At 54.2% G+C, this 14,250-nt stretch overlaps 5 protein-coding genes across 5 annotated transcripts; all 5 read right to left on the reverse strand.

Moving 5' to 3' along the window:
• Positions 1 to 1,120: 1,120 nt before the first annotated feature.
• Positions 1,121 to 2,130, reverse strand: BO66DRAFT_181020 (Nitroreductase). Its single transcript, XM_025642375.1, has one exon. The coding sequence runs from the start codon at positions 1,974 to 1,976 to the stop codon at positions 1,356 to 1,358; it is 621 nt and encodes a 206-aa protein (XP_025500270.1). The 5' UTR covers positions 1,977 to 2,130; the 3' UTR covers positions 1,121 to 1,355.
• A 421-nt stretch (positions 2,131 to 2,551) lies between these two features.
• BO66DRAFT_181022 (uncharacterized protein) lies at positions 2,552 to 3,586 on the reverse strand. The gene has a single exon (XM_025642376.1). It carries the CDS (start codon positions 3,429 to 3,431, stop codon positions 2,586 to 2,588), a length of 846 nt encoding a protein of 281 aa, XP_025500271.1. The 5' UTR covers positions 3,432 to 3,586; the 3' UTR covers positions 2,552 to 2,585.
• A 1,089-nt stretch (positions 3,587 to 4,675) lies between these two features.
• Positions 4,676 to 6,167, reverse strand: BO66DRAFT_474185 (uncharacterized protein; the record flags this gene model as incomplete). Its single annotated transcript, XM_025653121.1, has 6 exons — positions 4,676 to 5,139; positions 5,234 to 5,301; positions 5,370 to 5,743; positions 5,825 to 5,892; positions 5,948 to 5,984; positions 6,039 to 6,167. 6 exons carry the CDS (start codon positions 6,165 to 6,167, stop codon positions 4,721 to 4,723), a joined length of 1,095 nt encoding a protein of 364 aa, XP_025500272.1. The 3' UTR covers positions 4,676 to 4,720.
• A 423-nt stretch (positions 6,168 to 6,590) lies between these two features.
• BO66DRAFT_394580 (NADP-dependent isocitrate dehydrogenase) lies at positions 6,591 to 9,101 on the reverse strand. Its single transcript, XM_025648021.1, has 7 exons — positions 8,716 to 9,101; positions 8,430 to 8,476; positions 8,245 to 8,278; positions 8,041 to 8,179; positions 7,940 to 7,976; positions 7,387 to 7,883; positions 6,591 to 7,330 (listed from the first exon to the last, which is right to left on the reverse strand). Exons 1-7 carry the CDS (start codon positions 9,031 to 9,033, stop codon positions 6,906 to 6,908), a joined length of 1,497 nt encoding a protein of 498 aa, XP_025500273.1. The 5' UTR covers positions 9,034 to 9,101; the 3' UTR covers positions 6,591 to 6,905.
• Positions 9,102 to 10,535: 1,434 nt separating this feature from the next.
• Positions 10,536 to 13,616, reverse strand: BO66DRAFT_404655 (C-1-tetrahydrofolate synthase; the record flags this gene model as incomplete). The annotated part of the gene is made up of 5 exons (XM_025648946.1): positions 10,536 to 10,644; positions 10,704 to 13,231; positions 13,295 to 13,332; positions 13,400 to 13,420; positions 13,493 to 13,616. The coding sequence occupies 5 exons, from the start codon at positions 13,614 to 13,616 to the stop codon at positions 10,536 to 10,538; spliced, it is 2,820 nt and encodes a 939-aa protein (XP_025500274.1).
• Between the last annotated feature and the right edge of the window lie 634 nt (positions 13,617 to 14,250).

Raw genomic sequence — 14,250 nt, forward strand, 5'->3', positions numbered from 1 at the left:
GAACCGCTGTCAAATCTCCTCCTTCCTTCCTCAATGCTTCGCTTTTTTATTATTCATCTGCTGCTGATCCCTTTCTTTTTCGGCTTTCCACCGCAGACGCCATGACGAACACCCTTGAACCTGCGACAATTGCACTAGTCTACTCGTCGGGAACGGTGGCATAAAAGCAGACCAAAAGCCCGCATGACAATGACAGGAGGAAGGATCCGAATGGTTGAACGATTGTTCCAATAGTATCGTCACTAGTGTCCGACCAGTATCAGTGCTTGCTTCTTTCCATTCGGCCCAACCCAGGGATCTTATCTCGACGCCCCCCGGCCTGCGCATCGACCTCCGACTGCTCTATCCTCTGCACGCTACCCTCTCAACTGCAGACCATCCAATCTCCGTCCCTACCGCGCATCTGCACAGTCCCTTCCCCGGCAGTCGTGTGCTTACAAGATTTAATATGAGCCTTCGAAGAGAAAGAGGAGACAAATGGCTTCCTTCCCTCCCCATCCAGTATCTCCTTGCGACCACCCGACCCATCCCTCCGTTCGAGGCCTGTCTATTGCCGCCGAATGATCAATGGAAGTGGTCGGCTTCGACAGCCAATCTCCACCCCCACGTGGGTCCTCATCTGCCATGGACTCATGGAAATTGGCCGCCATTAAACGCGCTCCACCCGCCCTTCCCAACACGGTAGGTTGGGCGGACTTGTTTTCTGGGTCACCAAAGACAATGGGGAAGCAGAACGACCTGGCCCGGAGAGATTCATGCCCGCCATCGAACTGTATCCACTGTTCCACTGCCTGTGATCTCGCTCAAATTGCGATACTCAGGGTATTGGTCCAAACCAATCTCGGCCGCAAGACCGACCGATGTGGTGTCAAGGCCACGCACTGATTCCAGCAGACACTTAGAAAAATCAATCCATATCTTTCCTGTCGCCGATGTACAATACGTAAGTTGGACGCTCCCAGATCACCAGACGGTTTCGCCTCAAGGAGTATTCGCGGCCTTTTGCCGCAGCAGGGATGGAGTAACAAGCAACCACGATGCCGCATCGCGCACTCTGGTTCGGTTACAAGTCACTTGTGGCTTTCGGACAGAGAGCACCGCAATCCAGATCTACGGGAACACAGCCCCATGCCAAGGCTAACGGTCGCCAACCCCATGTCTGCGATAGCTACTCGAGCATATCACTCTTTCAACCATCAAATCAGTTGCATTCCTGATCGTCCCGTTGCCTTCTCTAGAGTAAGTCTATGGATGACGGACACTATTTACACCAGATAAGCCCCAATGCCCCGATACCCCGCCTCGACGCACGCCAAAAATAGATCCCTTTCGAGTCATCACAGTTGAGCTACCCCTCAGTTACTGTCATTTCCCACCACGCGAATGAGCTCCTCCAAGGGCTTCTTCTCCTTGGGCGGTGGTGGTCCGCCCTCCGGCACGCCAAACACCAATTGCGCCCGCAGCTTCCACTGCGCAGGCACCTCGAAGGTGCTTGCGACCTTATCGTCGATGATGGGGTTGTAGTGTTGCAAGTTGGCGCCAAACCCTTCCGTCTCGAGCGCCGTCCACGCAATCAACTGATGCATGCCGCTGGTCTGTTCCGACCAGGCCTCAAAGTGTTCCTCATACGATGCGAACTTGGCCTTATGGTCTGCGACCACGGTCTGATCCTCATAGAAGAGCACCGTGCCGTAAGCGGCGCGGAAGCCGTCGATCTTGGGCGCAGTCTTCTGGTACCGCTCAGCCCCGATGCGAGTGAGCAGGGAGTCCTTGACGATGTCCCATAGCTTGTCGTGCTCCTGTTTCAGCAGGACCAGGATGCGTGTGGTCTGAGAGTTGAAGGCCGAGGGGGTCTGCAGCACGATCTGATTGAGGATCGATTGGATCTTGGAGTCAGGGATGGGGGATTCGCGACGTAGGGCGTAGTAGGAGCGTCGGCCAGCAAGGGCCGCTAGGAGGGTGGAGCTGCCGGACATGGTGGTTTTCTTGTTTTGTGGAAGGACAGGGAAGGGAGAGATCAGCGTGAGTACCTTTCCAGATTTCCCTGCCCAGCTGCATTTATAGCGTGGTCAAGTGCAGCGCAGTGAGGGCATGCCAGCAAATGACGCGACATCGGAGATGATAGTAGAAATTATTGGAATAGCAGGGGGGCTGGTCGTAAACAAGCAAATACGAGGTAGGGTTCAACTGATATAATATGATTTAATCAAAGCTTACTTCGTATAGCTTTATTAGACGCCGTGCTATCGTGGTAGTTGAATTAGTATACGAATTGGTCGACCGCTTGGGCCAGCCAGGAAGCTGCATTGGCCAGTTTATCCCCACCTTTACGGATGTCCGGGAGAGATGGAGTTGCAGCCGGAGCAGAAGTTGGAGCCTGGAGCTCAACAACGACACAGCCCGATTTCAAGCATGATGTCACCATAGACAAGCATCCAAGTCAAGTATCCCAGAGCCATTTACAGACCCTGTTCCTGATATACAAAACCTACCACCTACCTACCCACTTGCCCTAAGACGTACTTACCATCTCGCTCCCCGACCACCTTCACCTTCACCTTCACCTCATATCACCCCACACCACCTCAAGCATCCCCATCCCCCCCCAAACCCATCTTTCCCTGTTGCTGCTGCCCCTCCACAAAACCCTTCAAATCCTCCACCCAGCACCGGAAATTCTCCTCCAACCGGCGCCCAAACACCCACTTGACCACATACGCCAGATACCCCTCCTGCACCTCCCAATTCGTCACCTCCGTCACCACCCTCACACTTCCAGAGGAGGCATCCACAACCTCCCGCTCCACCAGCTCATGCACCCTCTCCGCCGACAGAAGCGCGGCCATCACCCGGCCCTGGAAGGCGGTATCGTTCGCCCAGGTGATTCTTGCTCGGCGGGTTGCCGTAGGTGTAGCTGTAGCCGTAGGCCCGGGACTACCATCCCCATTCCCATCCCCATCCCCTTGGCTATCTGGGTGTGAAGCAGGCGAAGGCGGGAGGACCTCCGTCACCACCAGACCGACATGGTTATCCACACTCTGGAAAGACTGCGGCGCCGTGGACGCGGCGGATGGGTGCATGTTCACGTGGAAGGTCATGCGGGTGCCTTTTTGGAGTGTACCACCGCCACCACCACCGCCACTAGCAGTTGGTGGTGTTGGTGTTTGGGAGGGTTGAGCGGTGGTGGGAGGAGTTGTTTCTGTCTCTTGTGCCGGTGTGGTTGTGGTTGTGGGTGTAGGGCGATCATCATCATCATCAAGGGGAGAAGGGGGAGAAGGCTGCTCGCGGATCGTCACGGCGGGCACGAAGCGATTCCACTTGGCCCAGGTGGTGGTGTCTGTGAGGGCGGACCAGACGGCGTCGAGGGGGGCGTGGATCTGGATGGAGCTGGTTAGGTGGAGGATTGGGGAGGAGGAGGATGAGGAGGACATCTTTGGTTTCGCTGGGTTGTGGATATTGAGATTCAGGGTGAGTGGGCTAGCTGATGAGGGGTGTTGTTATTGGGATGGTCAGTAGATGGACATTGATATATGTAAGTCGGTGCAGTTGCAGTTGTATGAAGTGTTGTTGATGACCCCGTACGTAGATGGAGGCAGAATCCAATAACTACCGCCGCAGCCAAGCTAGCTAGGTAGCTAGCTACACACCGCCCGACCCTCAACGGCTCCCGGAGGCCCCCCGGCCGGGTAAATTCAATTCAATTCAATCCAAGCCTTAGGCTAAGGCTATCCGCCAAGCTCTCTTCCCCCTCCGGTCCGAACAAGACCACGGAGTAAAGTTTCCGGGAGCAGAGAGAGTATAAACCCCGTCGATCCTTATAAGCATTCTCAATTGGCCTAGGCCTGGGTCTCACTAGTGAATCAATTTCGTTTCCATCTTCCTTTCTGAAACAGGTCACCTCAAAATCTAGACCCTGCGGATCATAATCAAACGGTGTTGCGGGATGGACTGGACTGGACTGGACTATCGGGTACCTACCTACCTACATGCTGTACTGCGTACTGCACATCAAAATGCAGACAGGGTAGGGGGCTTGTCTGGGTCCTTGCATTAGCGGGAACTCTCTTCTGTAAAGATTGAAGTGAAAGTTTAGGTGGAAGATGAAGCACTGTAGGAAAGGGGGTTGGTTGGCCTTTTGCTGGCATGCTTGCTCTTAAGATATGGGTTGGTTTCTTTTGTCTGTTTGGGGAGGGGGCGGGCGGTGTTCCTTAGATTGGACAGGGTTGGGATATGTTTGCGATGCAGATGGCGGGTATACAGTTTATCTCGGGGTGAAGCCAGATAGAGGTCGTCAACCATCTGCGAGAGATCAGATGTCTTGACAGAACTCAAGCGGTGAACATCCACCAACGCAGACTGGGATCGATTGCATCAGAGTCAGAGAGTGTGTGTGCCTACGCACGAAAGGACAGAGTTACCAGGTCTGAGGCCACCGAGAAATCCTCTGGATTAGTGGACGGTCAACGACGAAGGCCTCTAGCAAATCGATCCAATGCACATCTACCGTAAAGCATCTATGGGCCTTTGTTCCACTTCCACTATCCCACCCTGATTCCCAATATTAGAGACATAAGTCTAGACCTCATCACTCAAGTTCACTTCCTGCGCATTAACCAACCGAACCCCCCCATTCCGTCAGAAGAAAAAGGTATCATCGAACCAACCCATAAACCAACTCCATTCCATGACAACTACTCCAAGCAACCGACGGCATAACATATCATACCCCCGTGACCGGATCAAGCCCATCAAACCGCACGGACTTCCGCCGCTCCTCCGCCGCAAACGAATCCCACCGCAGCTCCTGCACAATCTGAATCCCATGCGCTGCTGCTGGGTCCGCAGGTTGCGGATGCTGCGGATCCCCCAGACTCAGACTCTCCATCGAGAACGTGCCCGCGACACTGGTGACGTAGCTCGTGCTGGACGGCGCGAAGGGGTTGCCGTGCCCGTGGCTGACGATGCTGACGCCGCCGCTGGGGCGGGAGGGTTTCTCGCGCGGGTGGTAGGAGCGCGCGCGGGAGGGCATCAGGCGCGGGAAGAAGCGGATGATGAAGGGGCGGAGCGGCGGCAGGCAGGCGCAGATGACGGCGACGTTGCACTCGATGAAGGACCATGTTGCGGCGAGGCCGTTGCCCTCTGGTCCACAGAAGTTAGTTCCGTTTGGGTCTTCCGTCACGTAGTAGGGAATTCGACTCTTGATGGCCGGGACAGAAAGAAGGCACTACTATACCTGTGAAGTCTGGGGATCGAATGAGTTTGACGATCGTCGTGAGCCGGATTACGCTCATCGCGCATACACTACGAACTCCAAAATTCCAGATTAGTGATTGTTTGTGACAACCAGCAGAAAAGGTAGGTAGACGAACAAAAATCCCAGAGCGAAGATAAGGATTAGTGCGACCTTCTGTCGTTTGGGGATCTGCAGCTTGGCCAGCACGGGCATCGGTAAGATGACCAGCAGCAAGTCGGTCGAGATCTGGAATCCCGCGTTCAGGCACCATACGACGCCCTCCGGGAGACAGGTCCGAGGCAGCGACGTGTCCCAGAAGGACCGAACGGGAATGCAGAAGAGAATCGCACTGAACACCATCCACATCCCCGTGGCGATGACGAAGAATAAGGTGACGGCCAGGATGATCTGGTAGTACTTCGTTGGAAACAGACGTTTGTAGAGGAATATCAGCGACAGTTTGGTCAGGGTCAAACTGAGATTGTAGAGTGGAATCGTGATGTACAGAGCCTATTCATTCCTGCGGATTAGATTTCGTCCATGAAGTTGATACCCAGTTGCTGGGTTCGTGTGTTTGTGTGTGTGGGTTACCCTGAGTTGATTGCGTATAGTATTCGGACTGAGAAGTTCCTGGTTCTCTGCTAAGCCATTGCGGACCTCTGCTCAATATTAGTTTCTGGCCTTCCAGCGAAAATCGATGGGGATAGCTCGTACCAACTATCAAGAAAGCGAAGAACCCGATGTCTGCCGCCTGTGCTTCACATTAGCTCAGACATCTAGTGCAAGATGCCAGAGGAGGACCAACCAGCGAAAGGACGATCAGCAGGTCATCCAGGCCAGGCGTTCGAACCATATGCAACCGCGTGTACAGACGCAGCGCGACCACCAAGCACGCCAGGGAGAGGAAGGTGACCGCAATGGGCACAGCGTACATGGTGCCGCTTGATGATCGCGATCACTGCGAGTGCCGCATAGAGTCTCTCTGTCTCCAGTGGCAGTCGGTGCGTTATCGTACGTTGAATCTGGTCGTGTGTGGCCGTGTGAGGCCGTGTGGGCATAGGTACAGTGGTTGAAGAAGCCAAGATTTAAACATTTTAACAGTGGCGAGCTCCCACAGTAACGCGGGGAGAATGTGCATGTAACAACCATATTCACTTGCGTCAAGGACCAGCGGGGATGCTCAAGAAAGTGAATCGTAGCTCATTCCCGCTTGGTGTTACCCATGGTTCGGCGGCCGGTCATCGCCGGAATCGCCCAGTCCGGCCGAATTGGTTTGATGCATTTGACTTGGTAGCTGCAACAACCAAGGAATTTCTGTTTCCTCAAAAATAAGAGCAGAGCAGAGTGGAACAATCAATTGTCAGCAGGCATATTCCATTATTTGTTTGGCATGTACATAATTTTTCATCATCACACATGGGAGGTGTAGGAACAACGCGGAGACAGAGCTTATACAAAGGTCCAGGAAAAACTCCAGCTAGAAAGATGCTATACAGCATTGACCTTGCATTCGGGTCAGGGGGCTTATGCAATTGCCCCTTCCTTCCCAGCCCAGAACTGTACAATATGGTCACCATGGTATGTCGTCCTTCGATCCAAAAACTAGAAAATCACAAACCAGCCTTATGAGCCGCACGCTAAGCAATATTCAAAAATGCAACAAGGAAAGGATTTACAGGCGAGCCTTGAGGTTGGACTTGAGGCGGCGCTCAACGGCAGCCATGTACTCGCGGGTGGTGACCCAGGCCTCGCGCTCCTTGCGGCCACAGGCCAGAGCCAAGTCCTTGGTCATGATACCCTCCTCGTTGACAACGTCAATGCAAGCCTTCTCGAGCTCCTCAGCGAAGGCCACAACCTCGGGGGTCTCGTCGACCTTGCCACGCTGGATCAGACCACGAGTCCAGGCGAAGATAGAGGCAATGGGGTTGGTGGAGGTCTCACGGCCCTTCTGGTGCTCGCGGTAGTGACGAGTCACGGTACCGTGGGCAGCCTCAGACTCGAAAGCCTCACCGGTAGGGGTGGCCAGAGTGGAGGTCATCAGACCAAGGGAGCCGAAGCCCTGAGCGACAATGTCAGACTGAACATCACCATCGTAGTCTGGAAAGCTGATTAGTACATGTAACGTCCGTCGAGATGAAGTGCGGAGAACTTACTCTTGAGAGCCATGACGAAGCCACCCTCGCTCTTAATCATCTGGGCGACCATGTCGTCAATGAGACGGTGCTCGTACCAGATCTTCTTGGCCTCGAAGTCCTTCTGGTAGGTAGACTCGTAGATCTCCTGGAAGATGTCCTTGAAGCGACCATCGTACTTCTTCAGGATGGTGTTCTTAGTGCTCATGTACAGAGGAAGACCCTTGAGCAGGGCCATCTGGAAACTGGCATGGGCGAATCCGCGGATGGACTCATCAGTGTTGTACTGAGTCTGGGCAATGCCACCACCCTGGAAGTCGTAGACATTGATGGTCTCAGCCTCACCGCCGGCAGGGGTGTAGACGAGCTCGAGCTTTCCGGGGCCGGGGATGACGCGGTCGGTGGCACGGTACTGGTCACCGAAAGCGTGGCGGCCAATGATGATGGGCTTGGTCCATCCGGGGACAAGACGGGGGATGGCGGGGATGATGATGGGCTCACGGAAGACGGTACCGCCGCTAAGGAAGGATTAGTACAAGATTAGGAATGGGCCTGTTTGTGACTCAGAACTTACAGGATGTTACGGATGGTGCCGTTGGGGGACAGCCACACTGCAGGACAAGGTTCGTTAGCAAGCCTAATTCCGAAGTCTCGAGTGGTACAATCACAGCATACTCTTCTTCAGCTTGAACTCCTCAACACGGGCCTCATCGGGAGTGATGGTGGCGCACTTGACACCGACACCATACTTCTTGATGGCCTCAGCGGCCTCGACGGTGACCTTGTCGTCGGTCTGATCACGGTACTCAAGACCCTGCAAGAGAATGTCAGTCGCCGATGACCGGTTATAGCTGGGCTGAGTCGGATGAAAGCGCTTACGAGATCGTAGTACTTGAGGTCGATATCGAGGTAACTGGACACACATGTCTCAATTGGACTGTCTCATACTTCCGGATCGGAACGAATTGTCACTTACGGCAGGATCAACTATAGAAGCGGGTCCAAGTTAGCATGCAGTTCCGGGAGATCACGGGTAAGAGCATTGCCCCGGAGGGCCCAGCCGAGGCAGACTCACCTTCTCTCTGATCTCCTTCCAGATGATACGGGTCATCTAGGAACAATATTAGCACATGTCAAGAGATGTACGATCCAGAACTCTTCAAGGCTCTGAATCGTCGGAGAGATTGGTCCTTGGCCGCATGGGAGAATGCAGCCGCGGCTATGCTGCCCCGCGTTTTCAGGTGCGCCTTGCCGTCATGGCGCGCCTGTCTCCGACGCAGAGGTACCACAGCCGACTATAAAGCTATGCAATGACCCCCATGCAAGTCCTACCAGACCGGAACAACATACCTCATCACCGTCGAGCTCCACGACGGGGTTCTTGACCTTGATCTTGGTGAATTCGGTAGCCATGGTGCGGGATTGAGTCAAATTGATGGAAGAAAGACCGGACCAGCGGGGAGAAGCAGTAGTAGAGACACGGGGAGAGACAGATGCAATCGATCTGAGAGAGCGGGCAGAGGCAAGAGAAGAAGAAGGAGAAGAAGTAGGAGAAGAAAAGGAAGAGGTAGAAGAAAGTAAGCGACGAGGGGCCGACAGAGGAGGGGCAGCGACGGCGGCGGCGATGGGACGGCGCGCCAAAGCGGAAGTGAACCGGATAGACGACATCGCAGTTAATTGTTCCGAATATCTGGGGAGGAAAGGGGGGGGGGGGATGAGGGAGGAACCGGGGAAACTGCCCACACGGATTAGCAATTCGGTAACGGTAGAAGGGACAATTGGAGGAAACTAGGGTAAAGGAATTCGCGAGTACCCGAGGGATAAGGATAGATGAGGAAGAGTAGGGAGGAATAGAGCTCGGATGGAAGGAGGGCGGTGGTGGTAGTGGGGGAAGTTCGGAAGCTGCCGTTAAGCCGGAGCTTCTTCTGCAACTTGCAACTTGCAACTTGCTGGGCAGTAAACTTGCTCTGCACTTACCAAGGCCACTGATTCACTGATTCACTGATTTCACTGATTTCCACTGATTTCCACTGATTATCTACTACGGAGCAGAACGGAGGTTGAACCCGGCAAATGGTTTGGAGGTGATTCCCAAGAAATGGAAGAAGGAAGAACAGGATGGTCAGGAGGGGATTTAAGAAGAGACAGATGGCACAGGCAAACCAACAGCTCTTATCCCAGCAGGAAAAACCCTTTTGCCCTTCCCCGGCATCTGGTGACTGTGACTGTTCAGTCATTCATTTCTCCATTATTTCCCTTTCCGCCCACCGTTGATGACCCTCCCCTGGCCATCGCCGAAGCCGGACTCTGGGCAAGCTTCCCCGGAGAGAGGAGAGAGAGAGGGAGAGAGTGAGTCGTCGCATCATATGCGCTTCATGGGTCTCGGCAATACTACCATGATTTTCCACCTCTCCCTAACCTAATCTGATTCTTGCTTCTTGCTTCTTGTTGCTTGACAGATAGGAGGAGGAATGTGTCCTCCCCCTTGCTGTGTGAGAATCAACAATGTACTATTGAGATCCCGTTGCATCCTCCATTGAACTACTAAATCACTACCTACCTATTGTACTGTACGGTTGTCCTCTCCCGCTCAGCCGATCTTAACCGCTTGCTTTTTTCCCGCGGCTACTCCTCTAACCAGTCCCCCGTCCCCTCCCTACAACGGAGAAATCTCCGCCCGGGTCTTTAACCACCGAAATCGCTGCTTAGCCGGACTTGGCCTGCCACTCCCCGGCTCAGAGCTGATTCATCCATCCTTCACCCGCCTCCGGATTCGGTACATTCACACGTGCTCGGCTAGATGCTACCCGGACAAGATCATCTTCAGAACCGCAGTAGAACCGACACCTCTCCACTTGGTCTGATTCTACATAGTTTCATGATATAATGATCTCGTACTCTGGATAATATCCACATCAACATCCATTTTATTATGTTGAAGAGGGCGTAGTATATTCTCTAGCCTTCTAGCTGAGGGACGCCGGCCCTGATGAATGAGCCACGCTTTTGTAATGTTGAAATAATAGATCCCTCCAATGCTCCTGCGCCCGTCGTAGTTGTAAATTTATCGTCCAAAATCATGAATATCAAGAAAATGACAGAAAAAGAAATCTATACAGAGACCGCAATTCCGATCCTGAAGTGGGCCTCAGCCCATGCCAACGTCCAGTCTAGAAGAGACCGTCAATCTCCCCAGTCTCGGGATCGATATCCACATTCAAGTAACCAGGGGCTGTGGGCAGACCCGGAATGGTCTGAATGTCTGCTGCAAGGGCATACCTAAAAATCACTCAGTGGGAGGCCCACATGACAGCGCAGCTAAACAGAGGAGAACTTACAGATATCCACCGCCAACCGCCAATCTAACGTCACGAATGGGGACGGTGAAGCCAGTCGGGGCACCCTTAAGAGCCGGGTCGTGACTGAGCGAGTACTGCGTCTTCGCAATGCAAATCGGGAGGTTGCCGAAACCTTGGGCAGTGTATGTGTCGACCTTTTTCTGGGCCAACTCACTGAACTCGACCTTCTCCGCGCCATACATAGCCTTACCAATCCGCTCGATCCGCTCCTGGATGGTGCCGTCCAAATTATACAGGAGCTTGAAGTCCTTGGGCTTAGAGCTAGACGCGAGGACGCTCTTGGCTAGATCCACCGCACCGGCTCCGCCCTCGGCCCAGTGGTTGGCGGGGACCGCGTCCTCCGCTCCTGCCGCAATGGCCTCTTCGCGAATGACAGCAATCTCGGCCTCCGTGTCGGTCTCGAAACGGTTGATCGCCACCACCACGGGCACACCGTACTGACGAGCGTTCTCAATGTGCTTCTTCAAGTTGATGCAACCCTTGCGCAAGATGTCGACGTTCTCGGTGCGGTACACTTCAGGCAGAGCAGCGCCAGGGGTGATCTCAGGGCCGCCACCGTGAACCTTCAAGGCACGGACGGTAGCCACAATGACCACGGTGTCGGGAGACAGACCGGAGGACCGGCACTTGATGTTGAAGAAGCGCTCACCGCCCATCGTGAAATCGAAGCCAGCCTCAGTGACGACGAAGCCAGTGCGAGCATCATGGTCCTCATCCGGCTCGGTACCCGCAAGCTTCAAAGCCAATTTGTCGGCGATGACGGAGCTGGCGCCAATGCTGATGTTGGCAAAGGGGCCGGCGTGAACCAGGACAGGAGTTCCCTCCAAGCTCTGCATCAGGTTGGGCTTGATGGCGTCCTTCATAAGAGCTGCGAGAGCACCACCCGCACCAATGTCGTCGCAAGTGACGGGGTCGCCGTTTCGCGAAGTGGCAACAACCATACGTCCCAGTCTCTCACGCATGTCTTCGAGACTGTTGCTCAGCGCAAGAATTGCCATACACTCACTGGCGACCGAGATATCGAAACCAGTTTCGCGCGTGAGACCGCGCTCAGTGGGAGCCTGCCCGATGGTGATTCCGCGCAGGTGACGGTCGTTGACATCCAGAACACGGCGCCAAGTGATAGTCTCCGGGTCGATATCAAGGCGAGCGAAGCGGCGGATCTCTTCCTCAGTGAGTTCGTCCGGGTTAGTCTTGGTGATACCCAGCTTCTTGAGTCTCCGGTACATAATAGGCTGGAACTCGCGCTTGCCCTTCTTGGCAGGAACCAGGCGTTTGTAGAGAGCGCCATCCTTCTGGGTGGCCTCATGGAACATGCGGGTTTCGATAGCGGCAGCAAGAAGGTTGTTAGCGGCAGTGATGGCGTGGATATCGCCAGTCAAGTGCAGGTTGAACTCATCCATCGGAATAACCTGACTGTAACCTCCGCCAGCAGCTCCACCCTTGATACCGAATGTAGGACCCTGGCTGGGCTGGCGCACATTGGCGAAAACAATGCGGTTCAAGTGGGCACCAAGAGCCTGGGACAGACCCAGGGTCGTGGTCGACTTACCCTCACCAAGAGGAGTGGGAGTGATACCGCAGACCAAGATGTACCGACCATCGCGACGGTGAGATAGCCGGTCCAAAACGGAGAGACTGACCTTGGCCTTGGTGTGACCGTAGGGTTCGAGCTCATGGGGTGCAATGCCAATCTCCTCGGCAAGCTGAGTGATCTGTTTAGGATACTGCGCACGAGAAATGGCGATATCGGAGGGCACAGGACTGGCCAACTTAATGGGAAGGGGAGTAATGTGTCTATCCTTCTGCTTCTCGAAGTAGGCCTTGGCCCCAGTCACCACGTTCTCCAGCAGCATGGCCACAGTCATGGGCCCAACACCACCGGGGACGGGGGTGATCTGAGAGGCAACCTGGACAGCAGACTCATAATCGACATCTCCAACAAGTCGCTGGCCGGACTTGCGAGTAGCATCGGCCTTGTAGTTGATGCCAACGTCAATAACAACGGCGCCGGGCTTGAGCCACTCTCCCTTGACAAATTCGGTCTGTCCAATGGCGGCAACAACAATATCGGCAGTCTTCACAATTCTAGCAATATCGGGGGTCTTCGAGTGGCACAGGGTAACGGTTGCATCAGCATTCTTCAGCAAGTAGCTGACGGGGCTCCCGACGATATCGCTACGACCAAGGACAACAGCTTCCTTACCAGCAGGGTCGATGCCGCTCTCCTGCAGAAGCTTCATGACAGCCTTGGGCGTGCAGGGAAGGAAGAGAGGCCGGCCACCTCGCTTAGCCAGTTCTCCAATGTTGATAGCACCGAAACCGTCGACATCCTTCTCGTCCGCGACAGCGGAGGTGATAGTGTGCTCGGACAAGTGTTTGGGGAGGGGCAGCTGGACCAGAATACCGTGTACCGAGGGGTCATTGTTGGCTTTGGTGATCTCTTGCAGAACTTCAGGCTGTGTAACAGATTCCGGGAAATTGATGATCTTGCAAAGGATGTTTGTCTGATACGAGACATTCCGTTAGCATAAGGATAAGTTGAGTCGTAAGAGCAGGGTGGCATATACCTCCTCGGCAGCCTTCAACTTCATGCGCACATAAGTGCCTGAGGCAATGCGTTAGCGTCCGCGACTCTCCACCACTAATCCAATTTTATAAAAGAAAAAACCTACTGGAATCCGATCGGTTGCCCACTGTAAGATTTCAAGCCAAGTCAGTACTCAAGCAGTCACGGTGCGGAGAGATTGTGAGGGGCTATGACGCACCCTGGAAGATAACCAGACTAGGCTTGAATCTGGGGTTGGATTCCTGGATCTGGCGGATCTCAGTCTTGAGTCCCTCGCGAATGTTCTTGGCAATCTGGGTGCCATCGATCTTGGTAGCTGCCATGGCTGCTGGTCGGGTGCTCGAGAAGGTACGTCGGGAAGAGGAGGAGGAGGGGGTGGAGACGAGCCTCGGGAAACCTAGCACGGCGCGATGAGCAGACGAGGAGGCACAGCGAAGATAAGACCTAGCCCCGCGTCTAGAGAAGAGCAGTCGTGGGTAGAGGGAAGGTAAGGGGTGGTAGTGAAGCTGAATCGGAAAAAGAGTATAAAAGCGCTCAGCGTTGACAACAGCAGCAGCAGCAGCAGCAGCACAGCGGGGTAAACTCGCCGAAGCCGAACGGGCGGGGGGAAACGGCATTGGATGACTGGGCTGGGTCGAGTCACAGCTCTTAGCCACTGCAGCTTTCCTCGGCCAGCTCAGATGCAGATAGGGAAAAGGTTGAAAACCACCGATAAACTCCTTGAATAATCGAATCAGGAAGCCCAAGACTCCGTAGAATGCCTAAAAAAATGAAAGACTGTGAAGAAGCAGATTCTAGACTGCCAGTCAAGCAAAGCAACTATTATTCTAAGGAAGTTCTTTTTCCAACATAATTCACCCTCGAGTTTGCTGTTTCGACACAGTTTGCTCTGTTTTTTCTGCCTTTGTTTTCCATGGAAAAGTTTCCCCGATGAATGCCGCCGGAGCCTCAGGCTGA

This window comes from Aspergillus aculeatinus, assembly GCF_003184765.1.
Source record: "Aspergillus aculeatinus CBS 121060 unplaced genomic scaffold BO66scaffold_50, whole genome shotgun sequence".
Lineage (NCBI taxonomy): Eukaryota > Fungi > Ascomycota > Eurotiomycetes > Eurotiales > Aspergillaceae > Aspergillus > Aspergillus aculeatinus.

Bases quoted from the DNA above. Each gene is read 5' to 3' on its own strand.
- BO66DRAFT_181020 (XM_025642375.1), bottom strand. From the start codon at position 1,976: ATGTCCGGCAGCTCCACCCTCCTAGCGGCCCTTGCTGGCCGACGCTCC.
- BO66DRAFT_181022 (XM_025642376.1), bottom strand. From the start codon at position 3,431: ATGTCCTCCTCATCCTCCTCCTCCCCAATCCTCCACCTAACCAGCTCC.
- BO66DRAFT_394580 (XM_025648021.1), bottom strand. From the start codon at position 9,033: ATGTCGTCTATCCGGTTCACTTCCGCTTTGGCGCGCCGTCCCATCGCC. The intron at 8,279-8,429 runs TCGGCTGGGCCC...ATGTGTGTCCAG, and splicing joins AGAGAGAAGGTGAGTCTGCC to TTACCTCGATATCGACCTCA. The intron at 8,180-8,244 runs GTAAGCGCTTTC...ATTCTCTTGCAG, and splicing joins ACCTCAAGTACTACGATCTC to GGTCTTGAGTACCGTGATCA.